General features: G+C 43.0%; 1 protein-coding gene across 3 annotated transcripts in view; it reads left to right on the top strand.

Annotated features, from left to right (window-relative positions):
• LOC115207378 (rho guanine nucleotide exchange factor 3) overlaps positions 1–20,029 on the top strand; it is a 114,325-nt gene that overhangs the window by 72,401 nt on the left and 21,895 nt on the right. The window contains exon 1 of one of the 3 annotated variants that reach the window (XM_029774414.1): positions 12,813–13,292. The exons of the other annotated variants lie outside the window; for them this stretch is intronic. Within the exon in view, the coding sequence (XP_029630274.1) occupies positions 13,185–13,292 (108 nt within the window). The 5' untranslated portion in view covers positions 12,813–13,184. Of the gene's footprint in view, positions 1–12,812; positions 13,293–20,029 lie in introns of those variants that run through there. 3 annotated transcript variants of the gene reach the window in all.

Below are 20,029 nucleotides of genomic sequence, written 5' to 3'. Positions count from 1 at the left end.
CTCACTGTCTGACTAACTGACTGACTCACTGACTGACTCACTGACTCACTGTCTGACTGACTGACAGACTGACTCACTATCTGACTGACAGGACAGAAAAGGACTGACTGACTGACTGAGTCGCTGACTGACAGGACAAACTGACTGACTCCCTGCCTTACTGACTGACTGCCTGACTGACTGCCTGACAGACTGACAGACAGACTGATTGCCTGATTGCCTGAAAGACTGACTGCCTGTCTGACTGACTGAACTATATGGATAGGGCTGAATGTGAATGTTTTTTACAGAAGAACTATAAAAAAAACATACTGTATTACCATGGTAACAATTGAAAGAAAACACTTTAGAGATTATGGGGAAATTATCAGACCATTACATTTACATTTACATTTAAGTCATTTAGCAGACGCTCTTATCCAGAGCGACTTACAAATTGGTGCATTCACCTTATGATATCCAGTGGAACAACCACTTTACAATAGTGCATCTAAATCTTTTAAGGGGGGGGTTAGAAGGATTACTTTATCCTATCCCAGGTATTCCTTAAAGAGGTGGGGTTTCAGGTGTCTCCGGAAGGTGGTGATTGACTCCGCTGTCCTGGCGTCATGAGGGAGCTTGTTCCACCATTGGGGTGCCAGAGCAGCGAACAGTTTGGACTGGGCTGAGCGGGAACCGTGCTTCCTCAGAGGTAGGGGGGCCAGCAGGCCAGAGGTGGATGAACGCAGTGCCCTTGTTTGGGTGTAGGGCCTGATCAGAGCCTGAAGGTATGGAGGTGCCGTTCCCCTCACAGCTCCGTAGGCAAGCACCATGGTCTTGTAGCGGATGCGAGCTTCAACTGGAAGCCAGTGGAGAGAGCGGAGGAGCGGGGTGACGTGAGAGAACTTGGGAAGGTTGAACACCAGACGGGCTGCGGCGTTCTGGATGAGTTGTAGGGGTTTAATGGCACAGGCAGGGAGCCCAGCCAACAGCAAGTTGCAGTAATCCAGATGGGAGATGACAAGTGCCTGGATTAGGACCTGCGTCGCTTCCTGTGTGAGACAGGGTCATACTCTGCGAATGTTGTAGAGCATGAACCTACAGGATCGGGTCACCGCCTTGATGTTAGTGGAGAACGACAGGGTGTTGTCCAGGATCACACCAAGGTTCTTAGCACTCTGGGAGGAGGACACAAGGGAGTTGTCAACCGTGATGGCGAGATCATGGAACGGGCAGTCCTTCCCCGGGAGGAAGAGCAGCTCCGTCTTGCCGATGTTCAGCTTGAGGTGGTGATCCGTCATCCACACTGATATGTCTGCCAGACATGCAGAGATGCGATTCGCCGCCTGGTTATCAGAAGGGGGAAAGGAGAAGATTAATTGTGTGTCGTCTGCATAGCAATGATAGGAGAGACCATGTGAGGATATGACAGAGCCAAGTGACTTGGTGTATAGCGAGAATAGGAGAGGGCCTAGAACAGAGCCCTGGGGGACACCAGTGGTGAGAGCGCGTGGTGCGGAGACAGATTCTCGCCACGCCACCTGGTAGGAGCGACCTGTCAGGTAGGACGCAATCCAAGCGTGGGCCGCGCCGGAGATGCCCAACTCGGAGAGGGTGGAGAGGAGGATCTGATGGTTCACAGTATCAAAGGCAGCAGATAGGTCTAGAAGGATGAGAGCAGAGGAGAGAGAGTTAGCTTTAGCAGTGCGGAGAGCCTCCGTGACACAGAGAAGAGCAGTCTCAGTTGAATGCCCAGTCTTGAAACCTGACTGATTAGGATCAAGAAGGTCATTCTGAGAGAGATAGCAGGAGAGCTGGCCAAGGACGGCACGTTCAAGAGTTTTGGAGAGAAAAGAAAGAAGGGATACTGGTCTGTAGTTGTTGACATGGGAGGGATCGAGTGTAGGTTTTTTCAGAAGGGGTGCAACTCTCGCTCTCTTGAAGACAGAAGGGACGTAGCCAGCGGTCAAGGATGAGTTGATGAGCGAGGTGAGGTAGAGGAGAAGGTCTCCGGAAATGGTCTGGAGAAGAGAGGAGGGGATAGGGTCAAGCGGGCAGGTTGTTGGGCGGCCGGCCATCACAAGACGCGAGATTTCATCTGGAGAGAGAGGGGAGAAAGAGGTCAAAGCACAGGGTAGGGCAGTGTGAGCAGGACCAGCGGTGTCGTTTGACTTAGCAAACGAGGATCGGATATCGTCAACCTTCTTTTCAAAATGGTTGACGAAGTCATCCGCAGAGAGGGAGGAGGGGGGGAGGGGGAGGAGGATTCAGGAGGGAGGAGAAGGTAGCAAAGAGCTTCCTAGGGTTAGAGGCAGATGCTTGGAATTTAGAGTGGTAGAAAGTGGCTTTAGCAGCAGAGACAGAAGAGGAGAATGTAGAGAGGAGGGAGTGAAAGGATGCCAGGTCCGCAGGGAGGCGAGTTTTCCTCCATTTCCGCTCGGCTGCCCGGAGCCCTGTTCTGTGAGCTCGCAGTGAGTCGTCGAGCCACGGAGCAGGAGGGGAGGACCGAGCCGGCCTGGAGGATAGGGGACAGAGAAAATCAAAGGATGCAGAAAGGGAGGAGAGGAGGGTTGAGGAGGCAGAATCAGGAGATAGGTTGGAGAAGGTTTGAGCAGAGGGAAGAGATGATAGGATGGAAGAGGAGAGAGTAGCGGGAGAGAGAGAGCGAAGGTTGGGACGGCGCAATACCATCCGAGTAGGGGCAGAGTGAGAAGTGTTGGATGAGAGCGAGAGGGAAAAGGATACAAGGTAGTGGTCGGAGATTTGGAGGGGAGTTGCAATGAGATTAATGGAAGAACAGCATCATAGTAAAGATGAGGTCAAGCGTATTGCCTGCCTTGTGAGTAGGGGGGGGAGGTGAGAGGGTGAGGTCAAAAGAGGAGAGGAGTGGAAAGAAGGAGGCAGAGAGGAATGAGTCAAAGGTAGACGTGGGGAGGTTAAAGTCACCCAGAACTGTGAGAGGTGAGCCATCCTCAGGAAAGGAACTTATCAAGGCGTCAAGCTCATTGATGAACTCTCCAAGGGAACCTGGAGGGCGATAAATGATAAGGATGTTAAGCTTGAAAGGGCTGGTAACTGTGACAGCATGGAATTCAAATGAATTGATAGACAGATGGGTCAGGGGAGAAAGAGAGAATGTCCACTTGGGAGAGATGAGGATTCCAGTGCCACCACCCCGCTGGCTCGATGCTCTAGGGGTATGCGAGAATACGTGGGCAGACGAGGAGAGAGCAGTAGGAGTAGCAGTGTTATCTGTGGTAATCCATGTTTCCGTCAGCGCCAGGAAGTCTAGGGACTGGAGGGTAGCATAGGCTGAGATGAACTCAGCCTTGTTGGCCGCAGACCGGCAGTTCCAGAGGCTGCCGGAGACCTGGAACTCCACGTGGGTCGTGCGCCCTGGGACCACCAGGTTAGAGTGGCAGCGGCCACGCGGTGTGAAGCGTTTGTATGGCCTGTGCAGAGGGGAGAGAACAGGGATAGACAGACACATAGTTGACAAGCTACAGAAGTGTTGTTTCTTGTATTATTGTCTCTTGTGTCTTTAGAGAACTGTTTCACTTTGATATCCTTTTTCTTCTGTCCTGATTTTCTCTTTCTTTTCTTCTGTTAACTAGATATTCTTTGTTATTCTTCGTTAGCTAGCTAGCTTCTTCCAAAAGAGTCCCTAGCAACTGCTTAGCAACTGGTAAACAATTCAGCTAGCTAAGATAACTACAATTTTATGAAAAATAGTAACTTTTTTCAAAAGCCTATCTTCTTTGTTTGTTGCTTGTTTTTTCTCCTATTCAGTCTTGCAGTTTTCTTTTGATTTTTTCCGATGTACTTCACTCTAAAAACCATGTAAATTTCAATATTTGTAGGAGCTCATTTTTCAGCTGCTGCTGCTCAAATTGGAATTCCAAAGTATCGATAGACCATAGGTGAGGACACAACAGATCACCTGACACAAGACTGAATCCAAACATTACACTGTTGATTTTATGTGCATTTTACATTTACTGAACTTTTCACAGCATTTGTCAATAACTAAGTCTGAAAAGACTCCGGATACATTCAGTAACATAATAAGAATATTCATTGACATTTTGGAATAGGTGCAATATAAGAAAATGATTACAAGGGTTTGAGTGAGAGGTCTAACTGGTATCTCCAAGTGGCCACACACCTCTCCAAAATGTGCACAGTTCCTAAGTGATTTCAATGCACTTTTATGACTCAAGGAAAGAGCCTTCAATTAAAAGGTGTTTTTTTTTTAGCACTCCTAGCTGTGCCGTTGAGTGACTGAAGCAAGGACACTTCTAGTTTTGTTGTTTGTAACACAGTCCTGCGTCCCCACCATCACATAATTACTGTTGCTGTTTAAGCAATCCAAAAATATGGCAATTTAAATCTCAACCTGGGCCATGTGGGCATAATTTGAACGTTTATTCTATTGCCGACATGGCTAGCTATGTTATAAAATATGATCTTACAGTGTTAGGCTTTCAAAAGTCACTTCAGACAAACAGATTGTAATTTTGTGGCCCAAAGAATAGAGTCATGAGTGCATTCAAGTGAGTCTTCTGCGGATAATTCTATTCACAATTCGACAAACACAGGCTCATTGTGTTCAGGACAACCCAGGGTATAACTCATGTCATCTTTTAACTGTGGATCTAACACAACGATCATAAACGTTGATACTGTAAATGACTCCCTTACCGTCGGGCAGCAGGTCTGATACCAACAGTCTCAGAGATAGTTTATATCTACAAGCCATCAGACTGCTGAACACGTGAACTGGACTGACCACCTGCACTGACTCTCAGCACCTTAGTACACATGCACTCATTCACTCACCCACACAGATACACACTCATTCACCCACCCACACAGATACACACTCATCCACTCAGCCACACAGATACACACTCATCCACACACACCCACCCAAACAGATATACACTCATCCACACACACACACCCACACAGATATACACTCATCCACACACACCCACCCACACAGATATACACTCATCCACACACCCACACAGATATACACTCATCCACACACACCCACAGATATACACTCATCCACACCCACCCACACAGATATACCCTCATCCACACACACCCACACAGATATACACTCATCAACACACACCCACAGATATACACTCATCCACACACACCCACCCACACAGATATACACTCATCCACACACACCCACAGATATACACTCATCCACACACACCCACAGATATACACTCATCCACACACACCCACCCACACAGATATACACTCATCCACACACCCACACAGATATACACTCATCCACACACCCCCACCCACACAGATATACCCTCATCCACACACACCCACACAGATATACACTCATCCACACACACCCACAGATATACACTCATCCACATACACCCACACAGATATACACTCATCCACACACACTCACCCACACAGATATACCCTCATCCACACACACCCACACAGACACACAAATATATTCATGCTACACACACATCACAACTGCTGCTGCCAAACCCTTATTGTTATTGCTTAACGCTGCACAATTTAAACACTTGGACTCATGGGTGTTATGTATTCTAATCCTCAATGTCTCATCTACCAGAACACATCGCCTCCTCGTGACTTACAGCATTTCCCTCACTCAGACAACAACAAATGTGCAAAAGTATCCCAATTAGGGGAATGGATGGTGACATTGTCTTATCACGCGCGGTGTTCAAGTTTGTAAATCCATATACCGCTGTGAAGCAGAGAACCTGAGCTCTGACGTCATGTATAGCATGTTACTGTACAGCCACTGCGTTTATATTTAGGCACTTGTCAATGACAAAATTGTCAATTTTTAACCCGTATACGGAATGACAGGGGCTGTAAGTGGAAAGGGCTCTTAAGGGAAAAAAAGATCACTTGCTAAAAATAGTATTGAAAAATGTAACTCATGTTTCTTAATTCAGACAAAGGTAAGCTATTGGATAACATGTATTATTTAATCTACTGACTGCAATTATCATACGTCATTACCGCTATTCACTTCGCTATTCATTACCGCTATTCACTCCACTATTCATTACCGCTATTCACTCCGCTATTCACTCCGCTATTCATTACCGCTATTGACTCCGCTATTCATTACCGCTATTGACTCCACTATTCACTCCGCTATTCATTACCGCTATTGACTCCGCTATTCATTACCGCTATTCACTCCGCTATTCATTACCGCTATTGACTCCGCTATTCATTACCGCTATTCACTCCGCTATTCACTCCGCTATACATTACCGCTATTCACTCCGCTATTCATTACCGCTATTCACTCCACTATTCATTACCGCTATTCACTCCACTATTCACTCCGCTATTCATTACCGCTATTCACTCCGCTATTCACTCCGCTATTCATTACCGCTATTCACTCCACTATTCACTCCGCTATTCACTCCACTATTCATTATCGCTATTCACTCCGCTATTCACTCCACTATTCATTACCGCTATTCACTCCGCTATTCACGCCGCTATTCATTACCGCTATTCACTCCACTATTCATTACCGCTATTCACTCCACTATTCACTCCGCTATTCATTACCGCTATTCACTCCACTATTCATTACCGCTATTCACTCCACTATTCACTCCGCTATTCATTACCGCTATTCACTCCACTATTCATTACCGCTATTCACTCCACTATTCACTCCGCTATTCATTACCGCTATTCACTCCGCTATTCACTCCGCTATTCATTACCGCTATTCACTCCACTATTCATTATCGCTATTCACTCCGCTATTCACTCCACTATTCATTACCGCTATTCACTCCACTATTCACTCCGCTATTCATTACCGCTATTCATTACCGCTATTCACTCCGCTATTCACTCCGCTATTCGTTACCGCTATTCACTCCACTATTCTTTACCGCTATTCACTCCGCTATTCATTACCGCTATTCATTACCGCTATTCACTCCGCTATTCACTCCGCTATTCATTACCGCTATTCACTCCACTATTCATTACCGCTATTCACTCCGCTATTCACTCCGCTATTCATTACCGCTATTCACTCCGCTATTCATTACCGCTATTCACTCCGCTATTCATTACCGCTATTCATTACTGCTATTCACTCCGCTATTCATTACCGCTATTGACTCCGCTATTCACTCCGCTATTCATTACTGCTATTCACTCCGCTATTCACTCCGCTATTCACTCCGCTATTCACTCCACTATTCACTCCGCTATTCATTACCACTATTCACTCCGCTATTCACTCCGCTATTCATTACCGCTATTCACTCCGCTATTCATTACCACTATTCACTCCGCTATTCACTCCGCTATTCATTACCGCTATTCACTCCGCTATTCATTACTGCTATTCATTACTGCTATTCACTCCGCTATTCACTCCGCTATTCATTACCGCTATTCACTCCGCTATTCATTACCGCTATTCACTCCACTATTCACTCCGCTATTCATTACCGCTATTCACTCCACTATTCACTCCGCTATTCACTCCGCTATTCATTACCGCTATTCACTCCGCTATTCATTACCGCTATTCACTCCGCTTTTCATTACCGCTATTCACTCCACTATTCATTACCGCTATTCACTCCGCTATTCACTCCGCTATTCATTACCACTATTCACTCCGCTATTCATTACCGCTATTCACTCCGCTATTCATTACCGCTATTGACTCCGCTATTCATTACCGCTATTGACTCCGCTATTCACTCCGCTATTCACTCCGCTATTCATTACCGCTATTCACTCCACTATTCACTCCGCTATTCACTCCGCTATTCATTACCGCTATTGACTCCGCTATTCATTCCGCTATTCACTCCGCTATTCATTACTGCTATTCACTCCGCTATTCACTCCACTATTCACTCCGCTATTCATTACCGCTATTCACTCCGCTATTCATTACCGCTATTCACTCCGCTATTCATTACCGCTATTCACTCCGCTATTCATTACCGCTATTCACTCCGCTATTCACTCCGCTATTCACTCCGCTATTCATTACCGCTATTCACTCCGCTATTCACTCCGCTATTCATTACCGCTATTCACTCCGCTATTCATTACCACTATTCACTCCGCTATTCATTATCGCTATTCACTCCTCTATTCATTACCGCTATTCACTCCGCTATTCATTACTGCTATTCATTCCGCTATTCATTCCGCTATTCACTCCGCTATTCATTCCGCTATTCACTCCACTATTCATTACCGCTATTCACTCCGCTATTCATTACTGCTATTCATTCCGCTATTCACTCCGCTATTCATTACCGCTATTCACTCCGCTATTCATTACTGCTATTCACTCCGCTATTCACTCCGCTATTCACTCCTCTATTCACTCCGCTATTCACTCCGCTATTCATTATCGCTATTCACTCCTCTATTCATTATCGCTATTCACTCCTCTATTCATTACCGCTATTCATTACCGCTATTCATTACCGCTATTCACTCCTCTATTCATTACCGCTATTCACTCCGCTATTCACTCCGCTATTCATTACCGCTATTCACTCCGCTATTCATTACCGCTATTCACTCCGCTATTCATTCCGCTATTCATTACCGCTATTCATTACCGCTATTCACTCCGCTATTCATTACCGCTATTCACTCCGCTATTCATTACCGCTATTCACTCCGCTATTCACTCCGCTATTCATTACCGCTATTCACTCCACTATTCACTCCGCTATTCATTACCGCTATTCACTCTTCTTTTTAAGGCACATGGAATTTCCTCGCTTTAAGGTAAATCTGGTTTGCAGACTTATATTATAACTAAATAAGTATATGAAACAAATGCAACAATTATGTAAGATTCATGTTCTTTTCTTTATAAGAATGGACATAAGCACATCAGCTGAGGGCAGATGTGTATCAGCGTGGGGCCTGGGGGACCTGAAAAGAGTGGGAACAAAAATATATCAAAGTCTCTTAGATATCACACATAAATGAATGCCAACAACAAACATTAAAATCAATGTCATTTATTGATTTTCTGTATTGACCGAACCTGATTTGTTTAGTGATAGTCCATATTGAAGTTGAAAGTTCACACGTGATACTGGGAGCTGGATAGATTCTATTCTGACTTTACAGAGTCATTGACCAGTGTAGCAGTCTTGACATCTGAACCCTGACACACAAACACACACGCACACACACACACACACATACAAACACAACCCCCCCCCCCTCCATTTAAAAAACATCACTGTTTATCTTTCTGTCCTCTCATCATTCTCCTCTCATCTCATCTTTCTTTACCAGAACAAAGGATGTCATTCTGTGGTGAGTCTATTGCGAGGTGTCATTTTTCGGTGTTGATGCAGCATTTCCTGGCATCCGGGTGTGCACCAGAATAGGGCCGTTGTCTATACGTTTATTTTAAAACACACATTAAGATTAGAAAATGGATAAGCAAGAAATGACACAAAAAGTAACACAAAAATAGATTGACGAGAAGTTGACGTGCATAGTTGTTGTAAATATGGGGAAACTTTGGCATGGCACGTTACCAGCAGATGGCTGGTAGAGCATGGTGTTGGTAGAGCATGGTGTTTGTAACGCCAGGGTTGTGGGTTCGATTCCCACAGGGGGGGCAGTACAAAAAAAAAATGCATGAAATGAAATGTATGCATTCACTACTGTAAGTCGCTCTGGATAAGAGCGTCTGCTAAATGACTAAAATGTAAATGTAGTTCTACTCTCTAGTTTTTTATTTTCATCCTGTATGGTGATGCCAAGAAAAATGTTCATCCTGGGATTGGAAAATAAAGTTATATTCTATTTTATTCATGATGTTTACTTCAACACCATGCTCACAGTAATGCCAACTGCTGCCAGATGGTTGCGGTTAAGAGGTTGGGCCAGTAACCGCAAGGTTGCTGGTTCAAACCCCCGATCTGATTAGGTGAAAAATATGTCGATGTGCCCTTGAGCAAGGCACTTAACCCTAATTGCTCCTGTAAGTTGAGCGTCTGCAAAATTACTAAAAATGTTTTTTTTTTATTATTATTAGCATAGTAGTACACTAATTAGAAGTCCCCATGTTGATTTCCAATGGATAGAACAACAGCAGATTCGACTGGGTCACTGTGCATTGGCATGACATGAATAGTATATTAGTTGTATCCGTAATACTTTATTTCAAGAGTATCTACATAATAATAGTGGTGGTATTATTTCTCTTATGGACTAAGGACTTCATAACACATTCAGAAGCCAAACCGAACACTTCCGTATACCATACAAAATCACTTTTGATTATGGAAGTATCCTTTCCATTGGGCTCCGTTTTAGTTTTTATATATCACCTATATCCTGTTTGTATTTGTGTCAGTCAATGTACACCTGTAATATCCATTGTAATATCCATTGACCTATTTATTTAACTATAATATATCTTGGAACAAACAGGTTGGACTCAGACATAATCCAGGGGTCAGTGAGTTAGTTGGACCTATAATACAGTTCCCAGCCAGGTCAGGATAGACCAACTCTATTTTCTATTGTCTGATTGTCGGCTCTGTGGATGGAACTGGAACTAAGGCCTCCAGTGTTTTGAAACATGCGGACCAGGGGGGGCGTTAGGTCTGACTGACACTTCACTGAGTGACAATGTGAAAGCCAGTGTTTGTTTACAGCCAGGCAGTAGCTTGGCTCGAGTGTGAGGGGAGAGGACTGGCAGGGGCTAGGCTGGTCCCCGCTCACACAACACACAACACACACACCACACACACACACACACACACAACACACACACAACACACTTTCCTTCCCCTGGCCTAGGCCCGAGCCTACACACGTCCCTGGTCTTATAGGAAAACACAAAGCCAGGAACTTCTCAGCCCCTCCAGAACAAAGACTCTTAAAAGTGGGATCAATTTCCTGCTGGTCGGAAACTGGATTTGGGAACCGCTGCTGTGGAGCGCTATTACTTAAACAAATCCTAAAACACAACATGCAAGGCACCCCACCTCTGCTTTCTGAAACAGGAGTCTGCACTGTGCACAGGCAGCTGCTGCGGATTTAATGGACCTTTTACTGCAGTGGGCTAAATCAGGGTCACACACAGTGTTTCTTGGTAGTCTTAAACAAATCTACTCTGAAAGAAAAATATACACCTCACACACATGGTTATGTGTTTTAAAAAAGAAGACACCTGTACCATGTCAGATATAGAGGTGAATTTTGAGTTTGCATCCCAATGTTACACTTTATATACATCGAAGAAGACTGAAATATAACAAAACCGTTTGACATAGAAATAGAAAGGCAATGCTTTCTCTGCTTTTATATCTATAATTTCACCAAATCATAAAACACAACGTGCAAGGCAACGCACCCCAGGTGGAGCAGTCAGAGTTAGAACTCAGGGTTTATGTTCCAAGGCTTTTTCTGATTAACTTTAAATAGGATAATATGGCTTTCCCATACTGCACAGAACACAAGGAGGCTATTAAAACAGGGCCGGGGAGAGGTGTGCATGGCATGAGAGTCTATCCTAACAGAGGATATGTTTCAAATTGATTATTGCATGGTTGAGTTTGGAGTTTGGAAGAAAGCCATTTCACTGTATTTGTCCGTGTGACCTTGAAACTTAAAATGGTACCAATAGAAAAATAAAAGTTTAATGAGCCAATCACAGGACCTGCAGTGCTTTAGGAAGAATAAGGGACCGTTTGAAATGTACTGTGTTGGTGGGTGGGGGGGGGGGTTCCCAAAATAGGGGAGGGCTGTCAAACCTTTTTTCCTTTGCTTTGGGGAGCGTTGTGTGGGGTTTTTGGGCACAGGGGAAGGTAGTGCATTTTTTCCCTGGTTTACATTCGCACTTTTGCAGGTTTTACTATATAATTTCTTCCATCCTTGACAGATTTCCTGATCTCTGTGCATGTGCCTCCCCTATATCAATGTGTTTTGGTACTTCCCTTATGCACTACGCTTATCCGCGCACTAACTATACCACAGGTCTATATAGTATAGACTATCTATCCTGCCATCTAACCACCATTCTTAGTGACAATAGTGCTAGATGGATCGTTTGTCCAGATCTGCAATAGGCTAACTAGTATCATACCACACTTAAAATCATTCAACGCTGCACCAATCTTCAATATAAGCAGAGAGGCCAGCTGTGTCATTGTTCATGAAAGAACAGTGAAGACGAGACACGCAGCTCAAAAAGATCCCCTATTTATCCTGTTTAGGGACAATACCATAATCCTACCTAGACTATCCTACAACACCAGGACGCAATATATAATTGCATTATTGTTTTCAAGTGAGTACAATTCTACTATAGGCTGTAAACTGCATTGAAAATATCCATTGAATAACCGTGCAAAAGCCCTGTGATTTTAATATTTCATTCCATTTGGATCCACTTGGATCATTCGTGGGTATACTCTCGACAGTTTCTAAGGTCTAGAAAGACACAGAAGCAGACCAATTCTGGCTGTATTTTAAGTTCTGATTGTGAGATGTGCTGTCTGTGGCCACATTTACTCCCAAGTAGTCTTATGATAATATCCACGCTTGTAAACACAGGGTCGCTACAGTTTTTGTTATTTGTTGTCGTAAACATTATTTTGAGTTCATTCTATAAGTATGGTTGTGCAATTCATTTTTTTACTTTTGAAGGGGAGGGTCATGTGAACATGTGTTTACTGCTGGGGATGGGGGAACATTTTATTTTACCCCCCCCCCCCCACCCACCCCCCAAGACATTTCGAACTGCCACTAATAATGCTCAATGTGCACACATTCTGCAACTCGAATGTGGTGAATGTGGTGAAGGGGTATTTCTCTCCAGTGCGCAGCGCCTTCGCTCGTTTTCGTTTCCCGTGAGATACCAATACACGCTGAGAGCGCACGGCAGGATCATTTTTATTGACTACTAAAACAGAGGCTCTTGCTACTGGCAGTCGCGGTTTTCACAGCAGCAGAGAAGACGGACACGACGCGCCGGGGATGAGTTGGCAGGAAGAGCTGTTAGATTTTACATGAGTGGAACTTGACTTCGAGCAGCCCTGGCGAGCACAGTAGCTGCTGGAAGACTAGACCGTGTCTGTGACTACCCTGCCGCATTCACAAGCTCTCTGGCCGGGGAAAGTGACAGCATGGTGGTGGCCAAGGATTACCAGTATTACCTCGTCGTGAAGAGGGCGAACTGCTCTCCGGAGGAACAGACAGTCAGCAGCAACATCCATCCGGCTAAAGAAGTGGAGGTATGTAGATCATGTAGGGAGTCTAATATGCGATATAACTCTCATAAATTGCATTCATTTATTGCAGTTTGCACACCGCGAATTTAGTTTTCTCTAAATAATAACTACGAGCTGGCCATGCATGCACTAAGTGGAGGCGTCACTGACAGTGAGTGATCTGCAGACTGGGTTGTTGTGGATATTTAATAAAACAATATTGCAAAAGTTGAATGCAATCACTTATGGAATGTTGACAAAATAGTATCGGCTGAAGGATTTGAGGACATTTAATGCCACATTTGTACTGATGATTGCACAACTATTTTCCATGTGAATCACATTGTTGGTAGTGTTATTATTGCTTTTGAAGTATGGAGTATTATTTTGTATATAAATACATTTCTGAGGTCCTATTATGTAACTGTTTACCCAACAGTAGTTTGAGGAAGTTAAATGAGTCTTGAGTAAAACCTTTGCCTGAGACCAGTTGTCTGTCTACTCTAGACTTTAGCTCAGCAGGGTAACACAGTCACGGCAGGTAGAACACCAGGGTTCAAACCATTCACATCAGAGCAGAAGTCTCAGCCATTGCACAGCTGATGTTTGCTCTGCTCTGCTGTGCTGTGGTGTGGTCTGTCTCTTCATTTTAACTTCTCAATTTAACCAAGCCAATTTCACGTAGTTATTTCATTGATATTGTTTTGTACCTTCAGCGTTTCGTACTGGTGAACACGGTGGCCTTTTATTCAAGTCTCTAGCTGTTCTGTCACAGATGAGTCAGTCAAAAGCTGGGCTAAGCTTTCTTCACAGATATACAGTATGAACTACCTTGGGGGCATGAGAAGAGAACGGAGCGGCACCCTTTAAAATATCACACACACATCACGGGATCTGTTGCAAGATGACGATCGTAGACTTGAATAAATGGTTTCTTTCTCGTCTATGGCCAGAGGTTTGTTGTTACACCCGAGAACATAAGAGAAGCAGCGTAGAGATGTTGAGACGTTGAACTGGAGAGCTTAGACATTCACAATTCACAGCTGATTGATGGTAGAGTGACATGGAAGGTGTTTGATCTTGCTAGCTGTGTGGAGGTAAATGGGGTCACAGCGACGTGTCATTGGACAGTAGCCAACATCTCATGAATACAGCTGTTGGGATGAATGATTTATTGGGAAAGGACTGAAGTGAGTGCTCTAAACCAGAGTAAACTGCTATTCTATTCTAGCTACCAGGACCAATTCAAAATAATATAAAATAATTCAATTGGGAATGGAAAAGTCTATTCTGTTTGGTGCGTTAATCCAGGTACTATGAGAGAACATAATGTGCTCATTCCACTTTTACACTGCAGATTACGAGGTGGATGTTGAATTACTACTTTTGTTATCATGATGGTGAATGCTACCATTTCTGTCCATATGAAACTTTGACTGAAGTGTTTGTTTCATTTGACATTTGACATTTTAGTCATTTAACAGTCATTTATCCAGAGCGATTTACATGAGCAATTAGGGTTAAGTGCCTTCCTGTATAAAAGATGGTCTGACTCTGATACAGTGAGTCAATGCAGCATGACGATACAGTACTAATTCAAGCTGTCTGCCCTCAAGTCTTTGTCCTTGAAAAGACAAGACTCCTATCTGGTCAATACTGTAGAGAGGAACAGTCATGTTTTCACGGAAGGACTACTAATACCCTGGCCTTTATAACAGTAGAGAGAACACCCCTGTGGCAATGTTGGGTCCGGGGCAGGGACAGGAACTGGGACCCTCCACCACACAACATGAGTGTTCCTATTGCTCATTCTAACAGGAAGCTCAGAAGAACAGCTAAGCTACTGTGGAGCCCTGTGTCAGCAGCCTCTGACATGGGAGTCACACAGTGTCTGGTCAGACTCTGAAGGTTCTGGGAAAAAGCACAAGAAATAAAGACAAGACCGTGAGGAAAGGGAGGAGAGAAGAGAGTTGAATGTAGAAGACAAGCCATCTGTCCCGGGTAGCTGATCATTAACACACACACACAGATCAGCTCTTACATAGCTTTCCCAGTGTGTCACCACCTCACCTTGCTGCTCTCGTTCCCTCCCAGTCTCACAGCCGTTTTCCTCTGTAGGATCAGTTGCCTGCAGTCCTGTTCTTCCATGTTGTTGTTACCAACCTAAATCTTCTAAAAACCATTACTTTTAACACATCTGTTTCTCTCTCGCTGCCTTCTAAGTCAATCTCTGGGCCATGGAAATATTATTTATTGACCCACGGGTACTTACACTTCCTGGCAACATCTCTAGCTGACCCTGAGTATGGTAGTACTCTTTCATCTTGAAAAATGTTACATACTGTAACTCTTTTATTCATGGTCCCCATAACAGGATTCTGAATGTTACATACAGGATTTCTGACAAACCTGGAAATTGCAAGAGATGTCCCATTTATTTCGCTACTTTATGTTGAGCATTTGTTCTTAGTTACTTAATAACTAATTTTACATTTTAGTCATTTAGCAGATGCTCTTATCCAGAGCAAATAGGGTTAAGTGCCTTGCTTAAGGGCACATCAACATCTTTTTCACCTAGTCAGCTCATGGATTCAAACCAGCAACCTTTCAGTTACTGTCCCAATGCTCTTAACCACTAGGCAACCTGCCACCCCAGATAAAAGAAAAACCAATGTTCATTCTATGACATAATTCTCATGTACAATCCATTTTTAAATGAATCATCTGGAGATCCGATTTCGCACTAACATTTTCAATCAGCATCAGATTATTCACACAATCAGAAATAAAACATATATTTGTCTCTAGAGAACAGAGCAGGACAGAGATGCAGCAGTGACTCAGCTAGGTTAATCGGCCAATAACAATGGAATGGAGGTGGGGTGGGGTGGCAGGGTGGAGGTGGGGGTGAGGATGGAAGTGGGGGCTGCCATGCTCAGATATGAAAGGGCAATTCCACAGTAACGGAATTACGCTTTGACTCAGATTTTTCACTTTAAAATGTATGCCAAACAAAAAGCATTTATTTCAAGGTTTAACAAACCATACAAATCTATGCACAAGTACTACTTTGAATAATTTACACATAAAAAATAAAAACTTTTACTGGAAGAACTGTGCAGATGAAATGTTTGGTAACGGTAAAATCTCCCTCAGCTTTTTTATACGACCGCGTTTTCCAAAAACTCTGTTAAGTATCTGCTCCGAATGAAGATTGAAAGATGTCTGCAGGCAGAAAGAATGGGGTGTCAGCTTTGACATCACACCTTGAGTTTGAAAACATTTTATTTTGGTTATTGAACTACAGTAGGTGAAGTGGATTTACATCTGGTAACAGAATGACATCATAGGTCCCTGATCTGTACTATACAGAAATGCATCAGTATGGAATGAATATACTGTACTGTACTTTTCTTTACTTTGCTGTACAATTGTGTACACTACTGTGCTCTACTGTACTGTGCTGTCCAAACTTTTGAGACATAGACGTCTATGATTGGTTCAGATTTGGTTCGGCCAGGGCCGACTGACCAAATTTCAACAACTTTTCAAAGTCCATGGATGTCCGGTGTCGGTAGGTGAGGATGCTTTACTGTAAGTAAATGAAAAGAGGGTAGGTGTCATGGTAACCCAACTGGAGAGAGATTATTGTCTTTCGTTGTATTTCTTATACCTTTTTCAATACTTTTTTCCCCTGATATATGTTGTGTATGACCCCTTTTCCATCTGTTTGACCAGAAATCAAAGCCTTTGATTGGTCCTCATTTTTTTTAGGATGGAAAATTGTTAAAATGTACACATGCCTTAATTTCTGAAAAAAATATAGAGTCTTAGCTTTCATTTGACACCCAATTCAACATGCTCCTATGTACTTCTCATGGGTCCTTTTACATGGAAATGCCCGTAATCTCTATTTGGCAAGGTGGGAGTTCTACAGGTTTCCATCTGAAATCAGTCATCCAGTCAGTCATCAAGAAGGCACTGCATTCTCAGAAAAAAGGGTGTGGTTAAGGTACATTATTGTTCCCGCGGGTACAAAAAGATCTATTTAGACATAATATATTTTTTGAGGTACATATGGGCAATTCCACGGTAACAGAGTGATGCTGAGACTCAAATAAAAACCAACGATTGCAATGTTTAACAAGCCATACAACTAATTTTTACTTTTTTTTTTTTTTACATTTTTTAGTCATTTAGCAGACGCTCTTATCCAGAGCAACTTACAGTAGTGAATGCATACATTTCATAATTTTTTTTTCTGTGCTGGCCCCCCGTGGGATTCGAACCCACAACCCTGGCGTTGCAAACACCATGCTCTACCAACTGAGCTACAGGGAAGGCAACTCTATGCACAAGGATGACTTTTAACAATTTCCACTGAACATTTTTACAAAAACATTTATTTGAAGAACAGTGCAGATGCAAAGTTTGGTAAGAGAATGACGGTTCTGGAAATTGTTAGAAGTCGTCCTTGTGTATGGATTTGTATGGCTTGTTTAACTTTGCAATCATTGGTTTTTGTTTGACATACATTTTAAAGTAAAAAATCTCTGAGTCTCAGCATCTCTCCGTTATCGTGGAATTGCCCCACATATAATCTCACATGGTAGTGTTTGCTATCTTTTAGGGTACATGTGCAGATAATCTAGTATAATGGTGCATTTTTGTACCTAATATTTTGAATATAAAGGTACAATCATCACACTCTCTCAAACCACGTCCATCATTTTCAATATCCCAGCATGCCCCATTGTACCTGGAATTTTTGAATTGTTTATTTCAATGTTTGTTTTTGCATACACATTGATTAATCTTGTGCCACGCGAAGATAAATACCACATTTCTAAACTAATCTGTTAGTAGTTGGACTTATTGCACCTGTTACTTACATTTTAGCAGACACTCTTATCTAGAGCAACATACAGTAGTGAGCATATACATTTTCATACTTTGTTTGTACTGGTCCCCTGTGGGAATCAAACCCACAACCCTGGCATTGCAAGTGCCATGCTCTACCAACTGAGCCCCATGGGACTTGTTCAAATAGTTTAGGTAGTCTCCTTTATCAAGTTTCCCTACTTTGGCAGTCAATGTAAATGTAGGTTGCGTGTCATTAAAAGTAAAAATAAATAAATCCTAACTCTGGCTGGCTTTCTGTAGGAATTACATATCACTTTGCAAGCCAGCATAATGTGATTTGCCCGATAAGTTTCCGATCACTGGGTAAAATTACACTGTGAAAGTAAGGCCTTATATGTGTAATATATTGTCGTAAAGAGTTTAATTTCAGTGATAAAATATCCTCTTAAGCACTCACTTTGCAGAAAGGCTACAGGACTGAAAGCCATTGAGCGCAACGACCACGTCTCTGTCACTAGCAAACACAGTAATGGGTGGTACTGGTAACTAAACATTTCGCTTGCAAGGCACCCTGGGAAATATGCAAATAATGTTTTACACTCAACAGTGCTACCCTAAAAAGGCAATTGTTTTACATTTTCCAATGGAATGGTTTTGTACCTGTACAATCTTGTCCCCTGCGGTACACTATTGTCTCTTTTAAGGTACGAACTGCAAGGGTACACTTATGTACCTATAACTAAAGGTTCAAAGGTCGTACCATTCAGGGTACCACTACAGTGACAAGCATTTGTAGGCACCACGAGGCCCGAGAACCTGGCAGCCACGTCTGGATGGCGTTAGTTTGTCAGCCAGACAGGATGTCAGCTTTGGCTGTGACAGGGAGATAGGAGTCCAGGCAGCACAGGCAGTGCTTTACTGATTGTATGAACTATGAACAGAACATAAGCTGCGATTAGTGCCAACCTATTAGTCACTGACTCACCTCACCGGGAAGAACTAGGTGTTCTGACTGAAATCTGTTTTTTTGTTGTGTTTTATTGACGTTTCAATGAGCAAGTTTATCAGCTGAAAAATTCTGATTTAAGTATTTTTAAGTGCCTAAATACCTAACACATTTTCTCATTATAATTATTTCAATTTTAGTAAATCAAATCAAATGTTATTGGTCTCATACACATGGTTAGCAGATGTTAAGGTGAGTGTAGCGAAATGCTTGTGCTTCTAGTTCCGACCGTGCAGTAATATCTAACAAGTAATCTAACAATTTCACAACAACTACCTTATACACACAAGTGTAAAGGAATTAATACGAATATGTACATATAAATATATGGATGAGAGATAGCCGGACAGCATAGGCAGGATGCAGTAGATGGTATAGAGTACAGTATATACATATGAGATGAGTAATGTAGGGTATGTAAACATTATATAAAGTGGCATTGTTTAAATTGACTAGTGATACATTTATTACATCCAATTTTGAATTGTTGAAGTGGCTGGAGATTTGAGTCAGATTTGAGTAGTAGCTGTAGCAGTTCTGTGCGTAGTTGGGAGGAAATATAGGCCTACAGCTAAACAAGGCTGAATGTTTGCTTTTGTTTATGTGAAAAATGAGGAGGTGAGTGTATCTAAAATAAATGTTGACGTTTATAAACAAATCACTTCTGTAGCATGGTATAGTCCCCCCCACCCCCTACACACACACACACACACACACACACACACACACACACACACAGCTCTTTTCTGTGAGATCTTTGTGACACTATCGCTGGGAATCGATGACTGCTTTTTTGTTGACGTGACAGACAGTACAAGTTGTTTTGAAAAATAAATGAAAGTTGCCACAAAACACTTTTCCTCATTGCTGTTGGATTTTTTCCCCTAATTAT

This window comes from Salmo trutta, chromosome 14 (assembly GCF_901001165.1).
Source record: "Salmo trutta chromosome 14, fSalTru1.1, whole genome shotgun sequence".
Taxonomy (NCBI): Eukaryota; Metazoa; Chordata; class Actinopteri; order Salmoniformes; family Salmonidae; genus Salmo; species Salmo trutta.
The sequence above is the reverse complement of the archived record's forward strand: the minus strand, read 5'-3'. Positions and strand labels throughout refer to the sequence as shown.